The sequence below is a fragment of the Salvelinus fontinalis genome, unplaced genomic scaffold (genome assembly GCF_029448725.1).
Source record: "Salvelinus fontinalis isolate EN_2023a unplaced genomic scaffold, ASM2944872v1 scaffold_0307, whole genome shotgun sequence".
NCBI lineage: Eukaryota > Metazoa > Chordata > Actinopteri > Salmoniformes > Salmonidae > Salvelinus > Salvelinus fontinalis.
In genome coordinates this window covers 52,769-72,254 of record NW_026600516.1, presented here as the reverse complement: position 1 = coordinate 72,254, position 19,486 = coordinate 52,769, and the positions used below count along the sequence as shown (strand labels likewise).

Below are 19,486 nucleotides of genomic sequence, written 5' to 3'. Positions count from 1 at the left end.
ACCTCTCTCCATTGTTACTGTTGGTTGAGGACCTTCCACCTCTCTCCATTGTTACTGTTGGTTGAGGACCTTCCACTTCTCTCCATTGTTACTGTTGGTTGAGGACCTTCCACCTCTCTCCATTGTTACTGTTGGTTGAGGACCTTCCACCTCTCTTCATTGTTACTGTTGGCTGAGGACCTTCCACCTCTCTCCATTGTTACTGTTGGTTGAGGACCTTCCACCTCTCTTCATTGTTACTGTTGGTTGAGGACCTTCCACCTCTCTCCATTGTTACTGTTGGTTGAGGACCTTCCACCTCTCTCCATTGTTACTGTTGGTTGAGGACCTTCCACTTCTCTCCATTGTTACTGTTGGTTGAGGACCTTCCACCTCTCTCCATTGTTACTGTTGGTTGAGGACCTTCCACCTCTCTTCATTGTTACTGTTGGCTGAGGACCTTCCACCTCTCTCCATTGTTACTGTTGGTTGAGGACCTTCCACCTCTCTTCATTGTTACTGTTGGTTGAGGACCTTCCACCTCTCTCCATTGTTACTGTTGGTTGAGGACCTTCCACCTCTCTTCATTGTTACTGTTGGTTGAGGACCTTCCACCTCTCTCCATTGTTACTGTTGGTTGACCTTCCACCTCTCTCCATTGTTACTGTTGGTTGAGGACCTTCCATTTCTCTCCATTGTTACAGTAAACTCAATGTGGGTAGTGCCTTCAGGCCTCGTGTGTGTGTGTGTGTGTGTGTGTGTGTGTGTGTGTGTGTGTGTGTGTGTGTGTGTGTGTGTGTGTGTGTGTGTGTGTGTGTGTGTGTGTGTGTGTGTGTGTGTGTGTGTGTGTGTGTGTGTGTGTGTGTGTGTTCATGTGTGCCATATTTCCTTGCTCAGACCATCATGTACCCATATCAGTTGTGAATGTATGTAATCAAACCAATGACCATCAAGGTTAACCAGTATGTTTGATGGAAGAACAATCTGGAATACAAACAACTACACACGGACTCAAACTGGAGCAAGGTCACTAAAGGTGTTAACGAATAGCCCAGGTGGGAGTTGTGTAGCCTAGGAAACGATGTGATCATAATCAAAACATTAAAAGCACTGTTATCTTAAATATATTGTTATCCTTTCTCAAACCCTCTAATCAGTCATCAGGAAATATTGACTCCTTATTCTAATAGTCATACGTCTTCCACTGCCCTTCTACCATTGTGTATTGAAAGCCCACTGCTCCACTCTGACATTGGTCCTCTGTGAATGGTACGTTCATTCAGCTTGATGTAAGTAGTGCATGGCTGTTGTCGTAGAGAGTACACAGAGATAGTATTGGTTGGATTAAATGATGTCTTAATAATGTTGAGGTTTCAACTAAATCGAAACTTAAAATCTATTCTGTACCAAATAGCATGTGAAAGAAAGTAACCCACTAAAACATATATTTTAAGGTTCTTGCACGCTTGAGCCGAAGACTTCTGTGCAGAATGATGACAGCAAACTGGTTGTTTCTTCTCTTGGTGATCATCTCAGGTAGAGAAGAATGGTATTTTACATGCTGTAGATGATAAGATGGTCTGAGGTTGATAGGGATACTAGTAGGGACGTATGTGGGATCGAGGAGATGGTGATAAGATGGTCTGAGGTTAATAGGGATACTTGTAGGGACGTATGTGGGATCGAGGAGATGGTGATAAGATGGTCTGAGGTTAATAGGGATACTTGTAGGGACGTATGTGGGATCGAGGAGATGGTGATAAGATGGTCTGAGGTTGATAGGGATACTTGTAGGGACGTATGTGGGATCGAGGAGATGGTGATAAGATGGTCTGAGGTTAATAGGGATACTTGTAGGGACGTATGTGGGATCGAGGAGATGGTGATAAGATGGTCTGAGGTTAATAGGGATACTTGTAGGGACGTATGTGGGATCGAGGAGATGGTGGAAGGTGCAGGCATTCAAAAAGACTTGTGTATCGATACAGATTTTGTAATAAGGATAATCTTGTTCTTGTTTGTTGGCATTCAATGAATTTGACATACTGTATTTAGGGTGCATTGTAATGCATACGTTTTTAACCTAATATATTAACTCACAGTTTGTTTTGGTGCAGGATTGGTTGTAACCAGCTGTGGTGTGTGTGATGTGGGGGAGGACTATATCAGTGTTGGTGGAACATCTTGCTGTGCAGACCCCTGCCTGCACTACACCGTACTTAATGACGATTGGCGTGCCACCAACAACAATGCCAACGTTAATGGCGAGCACTGCGACAAGGATGTCAACTGGCAGGGCTGGTATCGCCTGTTCCTGGGGAACACTTGTGTTCAGATGCCAGAGAGGTGTGTGGACAGTTACATGTGTGGGACGGAGATCCCCATGTGGCTCACGGATCCAAATCCCCAGCTGTTAGACGGGGTGGTTCAGAGGGGTGTCTGTGGGAGCTGGTATGGTGACTGCTGCTACTGGAGGCAAAATCCCATCCATGTCAAAGCCTGCTATGGAAACTACTATGTCTACAAGTTTGTCCCTACAACAACATGCAACATGGCCTACTGTGCAGGTATGACATCATAATGTCATTGTCACTGTTTCTTAAAGACATCAAGAATGTTCCAAGGTGTCCAATTCAGTCTCTGAACCCAGAACCAAGTATCACGTGTGCCGTGAGATTTGGTTCTGGGTTCACCACACAACGTGTGTGTAAAAACAATGTGTGCAAAAAATATATTTTGTAGCAAATACATTATACATCAGGCGTATAACCTGAGTGTGTACTAGTCACACCAAATCCATGAACCCTCCTCCCCTCTGCTGTTCCAGACGTCAACACCAAGGTGTGTTCTACCTGTAGAGATGATGACACCTGTAGGAGTGAGGATAAGATCACCTGGAGGTGTGAGAGGAAAGGTGAGTGTTAAGAAGAACACATCGTACTCCTCAGTGTAGATACAGCAGGTGGTGGCAGGACCATGGTGGAAGGCAAAGGTGTGCAATGCCTTGTAGTTGAGTTTCATAATGTCTGCGTTTCTGACAGTAGGAAGTATTCATGCTCATCTTGACTGATAGTAATTCTCTACCTTGTTCCTTTCTCTCGGTCTCTTTCATTCTCTCTCCGCTCTCCCTCTCAGTAACCCTCTTCTCATTTTACTCTCTCAAAGAGCAATCTTCTACAACTACCCCTAAACCCTCAAATACATCTACAAAAACTACTCCTATACCTGGAACCACCACCACAACTCCAGTTCCTGGATCCCCCACCACAACTCCAGTACCTGGAAACATCACCACAACTCCAGTACCTGGAACCACCACCACAACTCCAGTACCTGGAACCATCACCGTAACTCCTGTACCTGGAACCATCACCACAACTCCAGTACCTGGAACCCAAAATCTAGTACCTGAAACCATCACCACAACTCCAGTACCTGGAATCCCCACCGCAACTCCTGTACCTGGAACCACCACCACAACTCCAGTCCCTGGAACCACCACCACAACTCCAGTCCCTGAAACCACCACCACAACTCCAGTACCTGGATCCCCCACCATAACTCCAGTACCCGAAACCACAACTGCTGTACCTGGAACCATCACCACAACTCCTATACCTGGAACCATCATCACAACTCCTATACCTGGAACCACCACCACAACTCCAGTTCCTGGATCCCCCACCGCAACTCCTGTACCTGGAACCATCACCGCAACTCCTGTACCTGGAACCATCACCACAACTCCAGTACCTGGAACCATCACCACAACTCCTATACCTGGAACCATCACCACAACTTCTGTACCTGGAACCATCACCGCAACTCCAGTTCCTGGATCCCCCACCGCAACTCCTGTACCTGGAACCATCACCACAACTCCAGTACCTGGAACCATCACCGCAACTCCTATACCTGGAACCATCACCACAACTCCTGTACCTGGAACAATCACCACAACTCCTGTACTTGGAACCACCACCACAACTCATGTACCTAAAACCATCACCACAACTCCTGTACCTGGAACCAACACCACAACTCCAGTACCTGGAACCCAAAATCTAGTACCTGGAACCCCCTTCACAACTCCAGGACCTGAAACCATCACCACAACTCCTGTACCTGGAATCACCACCGCAACTCCTGTACCTGGAACCACCACCACAACTCCAGTCCCTGAAACCACCACCACAACTCCAGTACCTGGATCCCCCACCATAACTCCAGTACCCGAAACCACAACTGCTGTACCTGGAACCATCACCACAACTCCTATACCTGGAACCATCACCACAACTTCTATACCTGGAACCACCACCACAACTCCAGTTCCTGGATCCCCCACCGCAACTCCTGTACCTGGAACCATCACCGCAACTCCTGTACCTGGAACCATCACCACAACTCCAGTACCTGGAACCATCACCACAACTCCTATACCTGGAACCATCACCACAACTTCTGTACCTGGAACCATCACCACAACTCCAGTTCCTGGATCCCCCACCACAACTCCTGTACCTGGAACCATCACCACAACTCCAGTACCTGGAACCATCACCACAACTCCTATACCTGGAACCATCACCACAACTCCTGTACCTGGAACAATCACCACAACTCCTGTACTTGGAACCACCACCACAACTCATGTACTTAAAACCATCACCACAACTCCTGTACCTGGAACCAACACCACAACTCCAGTACCTGGAACCCAAAATCTAGTACCTGGAACCCCCTTCACAACTCCAGTACCTGAAACCATCACCACAACTCCTGTACCTGGAATCACCACCGCAACTCCTGTACCTGGAACCACCACCACAACTCCAGTCCCTGAAACCACCACCACAACTCCAGTACCTGGATCCCCCACCATAACTCCAGTACCCGAAACCACAACTGCTGTACCTGGAACCATCACCACAACTCCTATACCTGGAACCATCACCACAACTCCTATACCTGGAACCACCACCACAACTCCAGTTCCTGGATCCCCCACCGCAACTCCTGTACCTGGAACCATCACCGCAACTCCTGTACCTGGAACCATCACCACAACTCCAGTACCTGGAACCATCACCACAACTCCTATACCTGGAACCATCACCACAACTTCTGTACCTGGAACCATCACCACAACTCCAGTTCCTGGATCCCCCACCACAACTCCTGTACCTGGAACCATCACCACAACTCCAGTACCTGGAACCATCACCACAACTCCTATACCTGGAACCATCACCACAACTCCTGTACCTGGAACAATCACCACAACTCCTGTACTTGGAACCACCACCACAACTCATGTACCTAAAACCATCACCACAACTCCTGTACCTGGAACCAACACCACAACTCCAGTACCTGGAACCCAAAATCTAGTACCTGGAACCCCCTTCACAACTCCAGTACCTGAAACCATCACCACAACTCCTGTACCTGGAATCACCACCGCAACTCCTGTACCTGGAACCACCACCACAACTCCAGTCCCTGAAACCACCACCACAACTCCAGTACCTGGATCCCCCACCATAACTCCAGTACCCGAAACCACAACTGCTGTACCTGGAACCATCACCACAACTCCTGTACCTTGGTCCCCCACCACAACTCCAGTACCTGAAACCACCACCACAACTCCTGTATCTGGGTCCCCCACCACAACTCCTGTACCTGAAACCCCACATCTTGTACCTGAAACCACCACCCCAATTCCAGTACCTGAAACCACCAACACAACTCCAGTACCTGAAACCTCAAATCTAGTACCTGGAACCCCCACCACAACTCCTGTACCTGAAACCACCAACACAACTCCAGTACCTGGAACCACCGCCCCAATTCCAGTGCCTGAAACACCCAACACAACTCCTGTACCTGGAACCACCGCCCCAATACCAGTACCTGAAACCACCAACACAACTCCTGTACCTGAAACCACCACCCCAATTCCAGTACCTGAAACCACCAACACAACTCCTGTACCTGGAACCACCACCACAACTCCAGTCCCTGAAACCACCACCACAACGCCAGTACCTGGATCCCCCAACATAACTCCAGTACCTGAAACCACCACCACAACTCCTGTACCTTGGTCCCCTACCACAACTCCAGTACCTGAAACCACCACCACAACTCCTGTATCTGAAACCACCACCCCAATTCCAGTTCCTGAAACCTCCAACACAACTCCTGTACCTGAAACCACCAACACAACTACAGTACCTGAAACCCCAAAACTAGTACATGGAACCACCAACACAACTCCAGTACCCGAAACCCCAAATCTAGTACCTGGAACCATCATCACAACTCCTGTACCTGAAACCCCACATATTGTACCTGGAACAATCACCACAACTCCAGTACCTGAAACCCCACATCTTGTACCTGAAACCATCACCACAACTCCTGTACCTTGGTCCCCCACCACAACTCCAGTTCATGAAACCACCACCACAACTCCTGTATCTGGGTCCCCCACCACAACTCCATTACCTGAAACCACCACACCAATTCCAGTACCTGAAACCACCAACACAACTCCAGTACCTGAAACCTCAAATCTAGTACCTGGAACCACCACCACAACTCCAGTACCTGAAACCCCAAATCTAGAACCTGGAACCACCACCACAACTCCAGTACCTGAAACCCCAAATCGAGTACCTGGAACCACCACCACAACTCCAGTACCCGAAACCCCAAATCTAGTACCTGGAACCATCCCCACAATTCCTGTACCTGAAACCCCACATCTTGAACCTGAAACCACCACCACAACTCCTGTACCTGGATCCCCCAACATAACTCCAGTACCTGAAACCCCCACCACAACTCCAGTACCCGAAACCACAACTGCTGTACCTGGAACCATCACCACAACTCCTGTACCTTGGTCCACCACCACAACTCCAGTACCTGAAACCCCGAATCTAGTACCTGGAACCACCACCACAACTCCAGTAACCGAAACCCCAAATCTAGTACCTGGATCCCCCACCACAACTCCAGTACCTGAAACCACCACCACAACTCCTGTATCTGGGTCCCCCACCACAACTCCAGTACCTGAAACCACCATCCCAATTCCAGTTCCTGAAACCACCAACACAACTCCAGTACCTGAAACCCCAAATCTAGTACCTGGAACCATCTCCACAACTCCTGTACCTGAAACCCCACATATTGTACCTGCAACCACCACCCCAATTCCAGTACCTGAAACCACCAACACAACTCCAGTACCTGGAACCACCAACACAACTCCAGTACCTGAAACCTCAAATCTAGTACCTGGAACCACCACCACAACTCCAGTACCTGAAACCACCACCACAACTCCAGTACCAGAAACCACCAACACAACTCATGTACCTGGAACCACCGACACAACTCCTGTACCTGGAACCCCCACCACAACTCTAGTACCTGAAACCCCCACCACAACTCCAGTACCCGAAACCACAACTGCTGTACCTGGAACAATCACCACAACTCCTGTACCTTGGTCCCCCACCACAACTCCAGTACCTGAAACTCCAAATCTAGTACCTGGAACCACCACCACAACTCCAGTAACCGAAACCCCAAATCTAGTACCTGGATCCCCCACCACAACTCCAGTACCTGAAACCACCACCACAACTCCTGTATCTGGGTCCCCCACCACAACTCCAGTACCTGAAACCACCATCCCAATTCCAGTTCCTGAAACCACCAACACAACTCCAGTACCTGAAACCCCAAATCTAGTACCTGGAACCATCTCCACAACTCCTGTACCTGAAACCCCACATATTGTACCTGCAACCACCACCCCAATTCCAGTACCTGAAACCACCAACACAACTCCAGTACCTGGAACCACCAACACAACTCCAGTACCTGAAACCTCAAATCTAGTACCTGGAACCACCACCACAACTCCAGTACCTGAAACCACCACCACAACTCCAGTACCAGAAACCACCAACACAACTCATGTACCTGGAACCACCGACACAACTCCTGTACCTGGAACCCCCACCACAACTCTAGTACCTGAAACCCCCACCACAACTCCAGTACCCGAAACCACAACTGCTGTACCTGGAACCATCACCACAACTCCTGTACCTTGGTCCCCCACCACAACTCCTGTACCTGAAACCCCACATCTTGTACCTGAAACCACCACCCCAATTCCAGTACCTGAAACCACCAACACAACTCCAGTACCTGAAACCTCAAATCTAGTACCTGGAACCCCCACCACAACTCCTGTACCTGAAACCACCAACACAACTCCAGTACCTGGAACCACCGCCCCAATTCCAGTGCCTGAAACACCCAACACAACTCCTGTACCTGGAACCACCGCCCCAATACCAGTACCTGAAACCACCAACACAACTCCTGTACCTGAAACCACCACCCCAATTCCAGTACCTGAAACCACCAACACAACTCCTGTACCTGGAACCACCACCACAACTCCAGTCCCTGAAACCACCACCACAACGCCAGTACCTGGATCCCCCAACATAACTCCAGTACCTGAAACCACCACCACAACTCCTGTACCTTGGTCCCCTACCACAACTCCAGTACCTGAAACCACCACCACAACTCCTGTATCTGAAACCACCACCCCAATTCCAGTTCCTGAAACCTCCAACACAACTCCTGTACCTGAAACCACCAACACAACTACAGTACCTGAAACCCCAAAACTAGTACATGGAACCACCAACACAACTCCAGTACCCGAAACCCCAAATCTAGTACCTGGAACCATCATCACAACTCCTGTACCTGAAACCCCACATATTGTACCTGGAACAATCACCACAACTCCAGTACCTGAAACCCCACATCTTGTACCTGAAACCATCACCACAACTCCTGTACCTTGGTCCCCCACCACAACTCCAGTTCATGAAACCACCACCACAACTCCTGTATCTGGGTCCCCCACCACAACTCCATTACCTGAAACCACCACACCAATTCCAGTACCTGAAACCACCAACACAACTCCAGTACCTGAAACCTCAAATCTAGTACCTGGAACCACCACCACAACTCCAGTACCTGAAACCCCAAATCTAGAACCTGGAACCACCACCACAACTCCAGTACCTGAAACCCCAAATCGAGTACCTGGAACCACCACCACAACTCCAGTACCCGAAACCCCAAATCTAGTACCTGGAACCATCCCCACAACTCCTGTACCTGAAACCCCACATCTTGAACATGAAACCACCACCACAACTCCTGTACCTGGATCCCCCAACATAACTCCAGTACCTGAAACCCCCACCACAACTCCAGTACCCGAAACCACAACTGCTGTACCTGGAACCATCACCACAACTCCTGTACCTTGGTCCACCACCACAACTCCAGTACCTGAAACCCCGAATCTAGTACCTGGAACCACCACCACAACTCCAGTAACCGAAACCCCAAATCTAGTACCTGGATCCCCCACCACAACTCCAGTACCTGAAACCACCACCACAACTCCTGTATCTGGGTCCCCCACCACAACTCCAGTACCTGAAACCACCATCCCAATTCCAGTTCCTGAAACCACCAACACAACTCCAGTACCTGAAACCCCAAATCTAGTACCTGGAACCATCTACACAACTCCTGTACCTGAAACCCCACATATTGTACCTGCAACCACCACCCCAATTCCAGTACCTGAAACCACCAACACAACTCCAGTACCTGGAACCACCAACACAACTCCAGTACCTGAAACCTCAAATCTAGTACCTGGAACCACCACCACAACTCCAGTACCTGAAACCACCACCACAACTCCAGTACCAGAAACCACCAACACAACTCATGTACCTGGAACCACCGACACAACTCCTGTACCTGGAACCCCCACCACAACTCTAGTACCTGAAACCCCCACCACAACTCCAGTACCCAAAACCACAACTGCTGTACCTGGAACCATCACCACAACTCCTGTACCTTGGTCCCCCACCACAACTCCAGTACCTGAAACTCCAAATCTAGTACCTGGAACCACCACCACAACTCCAGTACCCCAAACCCCAAATCTAGTACCTGGGTCCCCCACCACAACTCCAGTACCTGAAACCACCACCACAACTCCTGTATCTGGGTCCCCCACCACAACTCCAGTACCTGAAACCACCACCAAAACTCCTGTGCCTGGGTCCCCCACCATAACTCCAGTACCCGAAACCACAACTTCTGTATCTGGAACCACCACCACAACTCCAGTACCTGAAACCACCACCCCAATTCCAGTTCCTGAAACCACCAACACAACTCCAGTACCTGAAACCCCAAATCTAGTACCTGGAACCACCACCACAACTCCAGTACCCGAAACCCCAAATCTAGTACCTGGAACCATCCCCACAACTCCTGTACCTGAAACCCCAAATATAGTACCTGGAACCATCCCCACAACCCCTGTCCCTGAAACCACCACCCCAATTCCAGTACCTGAAACCACCAACACAACTCCAGTACCTGAAACCTCAAATCTAGTACCTGGAACCACCACCACAACTCCAGTACCTGAAACCACCACCACAACTCCAGTACCTGAAACCACCAACACAACTCATGTACCTGGAACCACCAACAAAACTCCTGTACCTGGAACCACCAACACAACTCCTGTACCTGGAACCCCCACCACAACTCTAGTACCTGAAACCCCCACCACAACTCCAGTACCCGAAACCACAACTGCTGTACCTGGAACCATCACCACAACTCCTGTACCTTGGTCCCCCACCACAACTCCAGTACCTGAAACCCCAAATCTAGTACCTGGAACCACCACCACAACTCCAGCACCCGAAACCCCAAAACTAGTACCTGGGTCCCCCACCACAACTCCAGTACCTGAAACCACCACCACAACTCCTGTATCTGGGTCCGCCACCACAACTCCAGTACCTGAAACCACCACCAAAACTCCTGTGCCTGGGTCCCCCACCATAACTCCAGTACCCGAAACCACAACTTCTGTACCTGGAACCACCACCACAACTCCAGTACCTGAAACCACCACCCCAATTCCAGTTCCTGAAACCACCAACACAACTCCAGTACCTGAAACCCCAAATCTAGTACCTGGAACCACCACCACAACTCCAGTACCTGAAACCCCAAATCTAGCACCTGGAACCACCATCACAACTCCAGTACCCGAAACCCCAAATCTAGTACCTGGAACCATCCCCACAACTCCTGTACCTGAAACCCCAAATCTAGTACCTGGAACCATCCCCACAACCCCTGTCCCTGAAACCACCACCCCAATTCCAGTACCTGAAACCACCAACACAACTCCAGTACCTGAAACCTCAAATCTAGTACCTGGAACCCCCACCACAACTCCAGTACCTGGATCCCCCACCATAACTACAGTACCCGAAACCACAGCTGCTGTACCTGGAACCATAATCACAACTCCTGTACCTGGGTCCCCCACCACAACTCCAGTACCTGAAACCTCAAATCTAGTACCTGGAACCCCCACCACAACTCCTGTACCTGGAACCACCACCACAACTCCTGTACCTGGAACCACCAACACAACCTCTGTACCTGGAACCACCACCATAACTCTAGTACCTGAAACCCCCACCATAACTCTATTACCTGAAACCACAACTGCTGTACCTGGAACCATCACCACAACTCCTGTACCTTGGTCCCCCACCACAACTCCAGTACCTGAAACCCCAAATCTAGTACCTGGAACCACCACCACAACTCCAGTACCCGAAACCCCACATCTTGTACCTGGAACCATCACCACAACTCCTGTACCTGGAACCACCAACACAACTCCTGTACCTGGAACCACCAACACAACTCCTGTACCTGGAACCACCAACACAACTCCTGTACCTGAAACCCCCACCACAACTCTAGTACCTGAAACCCCCACCATAACTCTAGTACCTGGGTCCTCCACAACAACTCTAGTACCTGAAACCCCCACCACAACTCTAGTACCTGGGTCCTCCACCACAACTCTAATACCTGAAACCCCCACCACAACTCTAGTACCTGAAACCCCCACCACAACTCCAGTACCTGGAACCATCATCACAACTCTAGTACCTGAAACTACCACTACAACAACTGGCCCAATACCTGTCACCACCAGCAAGGAACCTACGCCTCCTCCTATCACACCAGAGCTGGTGTGTGGGCGGAGCCTGGTACAGGTGGGTCTAAACAGGGCCCACCTGGAGGCTGCTGGTCTGAACGCTTCCTCTGCCCACCTGTCTGACGGACGCTGCTCTGCCCACCAGGAGGCTAACGGCACAGTGTGGTACCAGGTGGAGCGAAGGAAGGGACGCTGTGGAAACACTCTGGAGGTGAGAACACGTTACCTCAATGTCTGACTGGAGGAAGTTCAACACTGGAAGAGTTTAGACTATAACTGATCCTTAATGGTAGTAGGTCTGTGTATTAGACCTTAATGTTAGTAGGTCTGTGTATAAGACCTTAATGTTAGTAGGTCTGTGTATTAGACCTTAATGTTAGTAGGTCTGTGTATAAGACCTGAGTATTAATTTAACTGTGAACACTTTTCTTCTATTTCAGACTAACACCACCCATGCTGTCTACTCCAACAGCTTATTTGTTTATCCAGTAGATGGGAGGAATGACTCTCTCTCCCGACCCGTGAGCTTTCCTCTCTCCTGTGTCTATCCTCTGTGGACAGAGAGCAGTCTGAATGTGGCCATCAAACCCTACCTACTGTGAGAAAATACACAGAATGTTTATTAAGTTTATTCTGACAGAACAGTCATTACGAAATCAAACTGTTTTGAACAATTCTGTCTTCTGGTTTTCCAATTGAAGATATTGTTATACATGAAACACCTACATTAAGATATGTAATAAGTGTTTGGAAGTCTTAAGGGGGGCTCCCGGGTGGAGCAGCGGTCTAAGCAGGGCTAGAGGCGTCACTGCAGACACCCTGTTTCAAATCCAGGCTGTATCACAACCGGCTGTGATTGGGAGTCCCATAGGGCGGCGCACAATTGTCCCAGCGTCGTCCGTGTTTGGCTGGTGTAGGCCGTCATTGTAAATAAGAATTTGTTCTTAACTGACTTGCCTAGTTAAATAAAGGTTCAATAATAAAAGATTTGTTCACACGTTTTTTTGTAATAACGTTGATATCTGAAGTTATCAAACTGTCTAACATCTGATGTCATTTAGCTTCATGTTCACCTCTTGATAGGAATAGTCGTGGAGCTGTTGGAGTCGGTGCCAAGGCCAGATTCTCCATGTTTCTGTATCGTAACTCCAACTACACAGAGTCTTACCCAGCTGGTGAAGTCCTTCTGCCGATTGGTTCCACTCTGCGCGTGGGCGTGTCCGTAGAGGAGTCCGGGATGGAGCGTTTTGTTGTTGTTCTAAGGGACTGCTATGCCAACCAATCCCCCAACCCTGATAATCTCCCACAGACCTACATGATTCAGGACAGGTCCATGACTCTATTCATCAGCTGTTTGCATGTCTATGTGTGTTTGTTTTGTGTGTGAAGTATGGTATGTTTGTTGCTGTGTACGGTCTGTGTAGCCCTGCATGCCTTGAACCCTTTGCTGTTTCTTGGCTCTTCTCCCAGGTGTCCTACAAATCGTACCCAGGTGACAGTGGAGGAAAGCGGCTCGTCCCTCAGGGCTCGCTTCTCTGCTCTACTGCAGGTGGACTACCGTTACATCTTCCTGCACTGTAGCCTCAGCCTGTGTGACCAGAGGAGCTCCTCCTGCACTCCAGTGAGTCCTGATGTTCTTCTCAGACTCTCTCTGACTCTTTGACTTTTGTGTTTAGTCTCTATGACGTAGTGCTTGGTCTCTCTGAAGTAGTGCTTGGTCTCTCTGACGTAGTGCTTGGTCTCTCTGACGTAGTGCTTTGTCTCTCTGACGCAGTGGTTGATCTCTCTGACGTAGTGCTTGGTCTCTCTGACGTAGTGCTTGGTCTCTCTGACGTAGTGGTTGGTCTCTCTGACGTAGTGGTTGGTCTCTCTGACGTAGTGCTTGGTCTCTCTGACGTAGTGGTTGGTCTCTCTGACGTAGTGCTTGGTCTCTCTGACGTAGTGGTTGGTCTCTCTGACGTAGTGCTTGGTCTCTCTGACGTAGTGCTTGGTCTCTCTGACGTAGTGCTTGGTCTCTCTGACGTAGTGGTTGGTCTCTCTGACGTAGTGGTTGGTCTCTCTGACGTAGTGCTTGGTCTCTCTGACGTAGTGGTTGGTCTCTCTGACGTAGTGGTTGGTCTCTCTGACGTAGTGCTTGGTCTCTCTGACGTAGTGGTTGGTCTCTCTGACGTAGTGCTTGGTCTCTCTGACGTAGTGGTTGGTCTCTCTGACGTAGTGCTTGGTCTCTCTGACGTAGTGGTTGGTCTCTCTGGCGTAGTGGTTGGTCTCTCTGACGTAGTGGTTGGTCTCTCTGACGTAGTGCTTGGTCTCTCTGACGTAGTGGTTGGTCTCTCTGACGTAGTGGTTGGTCTCTCTGGCGTAGTGGTTGGTCTCTCTGACGTAGTGGTTGGTCTCTCTGACGTAGTGCTTGGTCTCTCTGACGTAGTGTTTGGTCTCTCTGACGTAGTGGTTGGTCTCTCTGAAGTAGTGCTTGGTCTCTCTGACGTAGTGGTTGGTCTCTCTGACGTAGTGCTTGGTCTCTCTGACGTAGTGCTTTGTCTCTCTGACGCAGTGGTTGATCTCTCTGACGTAGTGCTTGGTCTCTCTGGCGTAGTGCTTGGTCTCTCTGACGTAGTGCTTGGTCTCTCTGACGTAGTGGTTGGTCTCTCTGACGTAGTGGTTGGTCTCTCTGACGTAGTGCTTGGTCTCTCTGACGTAGTGGTTGGTCTCTCTGACGTAGTGGTTGGTCTCTCTGACGTAGTGCTTGGTCTCTCTGACGTAGTGCTTGGTCTCTCTGACGTAGTGGTTGGTCTCTCTGACGTAGTGGTTGGTCTCTCTGACGTAGTGGTTGGTCTCTCTGGCGTAGTGGTTGGTCTCTCTGACGTAGTGGTTGGTCTCTCTGACGTAGTGGTTGGTCTCTCTGACGTAGTGGTTGGTCTCTCTGACGTAGTGGTTGGTCTCTCTGGCGTAGTGGTTGGTCTCTCTGACGTAGTGGTTGGTCTCTCTGACGTAGTGCTTGATCTCTCTGACGTAGTGTTTGGTCTCTCTGACGTAGTGGTTGGTCTCTCTGACGTAGTGCTTGGTCTCTCTGACGTAGTGTTTGGTCTCTCTGACGTAGTGGTTGGTCTCTCTGACGCAGTGCTTGGTCTCTCTGACGTAGTGCTTGGTCTCTCTGACGTAGTGGTTGGTCTCTCTGACGTAGTGGTTGGTCTCTCTGACGTAGTGGTTGGTCTCTCTGACTTAGTGGTTGGTCTCTCTGACGTAGTGGTTGGTCTCTCTGACGTAGTGCTTGGTCTCTTTGACGTAGTGTTTGGTCTCTCTGACGTAGTGGTTGGTCTCTCTGACGTAGTGCTTGGTCTCTCTGACGTAGTGTTTGGTCTCTCTGACGTAGTGGTTGGTCTCTCTGACGTAGTGGTTTGTCTCTATCTCTCTACAGGTGTGCTCTGGAAGGAAATCTCGCTCTGTGTCTGATACTGTCCTCCTCAAGCCCATAGCCATCGGGCCAATCAGCTGTGAGTATTTAATTCCAGTTTAGTTCATAAGGTAATATACCACCAAGGCTTTAGGCAATAAGTAGCTGACTGCTGTCGCCAAGCTGTGTTGTAGCGACCACCTGCTGGGAGCCAGAGAACGGTGGCTGTTTCACAGATTCAACATGTAGATTCTTTGGGAAATGATCAGGAAAATGATGGCCTGGTCAGAGGATCTGTCGTCATGGTGTGTTTCCTCTCTAACAGTCAGATTCTCTTTGGCCCCCAGGGGCCCAGAGTCTGGAGTGAGCCTTGGGACCCCCAGCATATGAGGGATGGCAGGGGCCCAGACTCTGGAGTGAGCCTTGGGACCCCCAGCATATGAAGGATGGCAGGGGCCCAGAGTCTGGAGTGAGCCTTGGGACCCCCAGCATATGAAGGATGGGGTCCCTCCTGCACTACTCCCCTGATCTCCATCCCAACCTACAGCCCAGTGTAACTTTCAAGGGCACAGAAATACACGTTTAGATTCTAAGTAATGAATTGATGCACTACAGTGTGATTTCATTGTACTGTGTATGTTGTATACACATAGACTTGCATTGTTTTATGATTGATCATTTCCTCAAATCATTGTGTAAGTTACAACCAAACCTGAGTTGCTGTGTGTGTAAGTTCCTACCAAACCTGAGTTCTGAGTGTGTAAGTTCCAATCAAACCTGAGTTGATGTGTGTGTATGCTGTGATTTGATGATGTCAATAAATAACTCTGTATGATGATGCTCATTGTCTAATGATTGTCTATTTAACAGGTTGTAAACATAGAAATAAACATGTCTATATTTATTGTAAGGCAGGTTAAACACATATTTACAAAAGGCAGAACAACAGAGGACTAATTGACCATAGAGGATTTATGAAAACTGGCTAAACTTGTTAAAGACAACTGACATTCATGATATGTATTTAGTTAATGTCCTGAACACTTCCTAGGTTGTTTTACCAAAGCAGGAAGACTGATTGGTGTAGTGAACTAGTGCTGTTTAAAGTTCCACTGTAGAAGAACACAATGAAAGACTTCAGAATGACCATGACAGTCTGAGTAGTAGTTTATGATGCTCCTTTCTTATGGCTCCATTGTTACTGTTGGTTGAGGACCTTCCACCTCTCTCCATTGTTACTGTTGGTTGAGGACCTTCCACCTCTCTTCATTGTTACTGTTGGTTGAGGACCTTCCACCTCTCTCCATTGTTACTGTTGGTTGAGGACCTTCCACTTCTCTCCATTGTTACTGCTGGTTGAGGACCTTCCACCTCTCTCCATTGTTACTGTTGGTTGAGGACCTTCCACTTCTCTCCATTGTTACTGTTGGTTGAGGACCTTCCTCCTCTCTCCATTGTTACTGTTGGTTGAGGACCTTCCACCTCTCTCCATTGTTACTGTTGGTTGAGGACCTTCCACCTCTCTCCATTGTTACTGTTGGTTGAGGACCTTCCACTTCTCTCCATTGTTACTGTTGGTTGAGGACCTTCCACCTCTCTCCATTGTTACTGTTGGTTGAGGACCTTCCACTTCTCTCCATTGTTACTGTTGGTTGAGGACCTTCCTCCTCTCTCCATTGTTACTGTTGGTTGAGGACCTTCCATTTCTCTCCATTGTTACTGTTGGTTGAGGACCTTCCACCTCTCTCCATTGTTACTGTTGGTTGAGGACCTTCCACCTCTCTCCATTGTTACTGTTGGTTGAGGACCTTCCACCTTTCTCCATTGTTACAGTAAACTCAATGTGGGTGGTGCCTTCAGGCCCTTGTACTGGGGCTGGGATTCAATCCAATTCAACACACAACAACATACATCAAAAGATAGCTGCTCTATAACACGTGTGTGTGTGTGTGTGTGTGTGTGTGTGTGTGTGTGTGTGTGTGTGTGTGTGTGTGTGTGTGTGTGTGTGTGTGTGTGTGTGTGTGTGTGTGTGTGTGTGTGTGTGCGTGCGTGCTTACGTGCTTGCGGCAGCGTGTGTGTTTGTTTGTGTGTGTCCTATTTCCTAACCCAGTTGTGAATTTATTTAATCTGACCACTAAGATTAACCAGTAGGCTACATTTTATGAGGTTTTTGAGAATGGACCAGCGGATTGTTTGTACAGCATAAGATAAGAGTTGCTTGCGTAACTGACTAATGACAATTACACACGTTTATAGACACTGTGTGTGTGTGGTTGTGAGAGAAAGGGAGAACGAGAGTCTGCGTGCCTGTGTGTGTGAGAGAGTGGAGAGAGAGAGAGAGAGAGTGTGTGTGTGTGTGTGTGTGTGTGTGTGTGTGTGTGTGTGTGTGTGTGTGTGTGTGTGTGTGTGTGTGTGTGTGTGTGTGTGTGTGTGTGTGTGTGTGTGTGTGTGTGTGTGTGTGTGTGTGTGTGTGTGTGTGTGTGTGTGTGTGTGTGTGTGTTTGTGTGTAAATGGATTGTGAGCACAACTCAGAAGCTTATCGTGCGAAGATATTGAGTTCTCCAATAAAATGTAACTTGTTATCGGTGACAGCATCTTTTCAGGGGTCGTACTGGTACATCAAGCTGCCTCACCCTACAGAAACAGGAGATACACTAGTGTCCTGTCCAGGGGGTGTACTGCTACATCAAGCTGCCTCACCCTACAGAAACAGGAGATAGACCAGTGTCCTGTCCAGGGGTCGTACTGGTACATCAAGCTGCCTCACCCTACAGAAACAGGAGATAGACCAGTGTCCTGTCCAGGGGTCGTACTGGTACATCAAGCTGCCTCACCCTACAGAAACAGGAGATAGACCAGTGTCCTGTCCAGGGGTCGTACTGGTACATCAAGCTGCCTCACCCTACAGAAACAGGAGATACACTAGTGTCCTGTCCAGGGGTCGTACTGGTACATCAAGCTGCCTCACCCTACAGAAACAGGAGATAGACCAGTGTCCTGTCCAGGGGGTGTACTGGTACATCAAGCTGCCTCACACCACTCATTGTTTCTCAATCCTGGTCCTGGGGACCAAAAGGGGTATACATTGTTGTGTTTACCGTAGCACTCACAACTTCATTCCACTAATCAACATCATCATCATCATCAAGCATTCGATTTCAATCAGGTGTGTTAGTACAGGGGCGAAACCAAAAACGTGCCTCTCTTTGGATCCCTAGGACCAGGATTGGGAAACACCTGGACTACAGAAAGAGGAAATCAAAATGGGCTTTTTGGTCTTCATTTAATGTTATGGTTAGGCATAAAGTAAGCAGTGTGGTTAAGGTTAGGTTGAAAATCAGATTATAAGAAGAAACATTTTTAAAATAGGCGGGGCTTCTGACTTTACCACTTGCCCACATAATAACGACCGATAGGCTCCTGCCCAATGGGCCCTTCTGGCTCCGACCAGTATGACCTATTATCATGACTTATTATCAATGACAGACCAACATAACACAATCTCTGAGTGATGAGCTCATTAGTTCAGCTCCATACAGTAAATAAAGGGGCATTACACTTTCAACTAAAAGTCTGTCAGACATTTTCAGTTTTCAGACTTCCAAAGGTAACTAATGTCAAGATGTAGATTCAGCTGTATGCCTCAACCCAAAGTGAATGGGAAAGATAAGCACCGAAGAAAACCCTTTGGATTGAGGCATATGGCATGATCTGCCCAACCGATGTTGTGGGTTTCATCTTGACATTAGTCTACTTTTGAGGTCTGAAAGTCTTTCATTTATGAGTGAAATGTCCCTTTAAAGCAGTGTTTCCCAATCCTGGTCCTGGGGACCCAAACGGGGACACATTTTTCCAATGTGCTAACATACCTGATTCAGATCAAATTTGATTGATGGTGATTTGATTAGTTGAATCAAATGTGTTCG

At 48.7% G+C, this 19,486-nt stretch overlaps 1 protein-coding gene across 1 annotated transcript; it reads left to right on the top strand.

The window, feature by feature from the left end:
- Nucleotides 1–1,921: 1,921 nt before the first annotated feature.
- On the top strand, nt 1,922–16,336 carry LOC129845453 (uromodulin-like). Its single transcript, XM_055913394.1, has 9 exons — nt 1,922–1,931; nt 2,097–2,546; nt 2,807–2,893; nt 12,193–12,380; nt 12,610–12,767; nt 13,253–13,498; nt 13,640–13,790; nt 15,585–15,660; nt 15,908–16,336. Exons 1-9 carry the CDS (start codon nt 1,922–1,924, stop codon nt 15,925–15,927), a joined length of 1,386 nt encoding a protein of 461 aa, XP_055769369.1. The 3' UTR covers nt 15,928–16,336.
- Nucleotides 16,337–19,486: the final 3,150 nt, after the last annotated feature.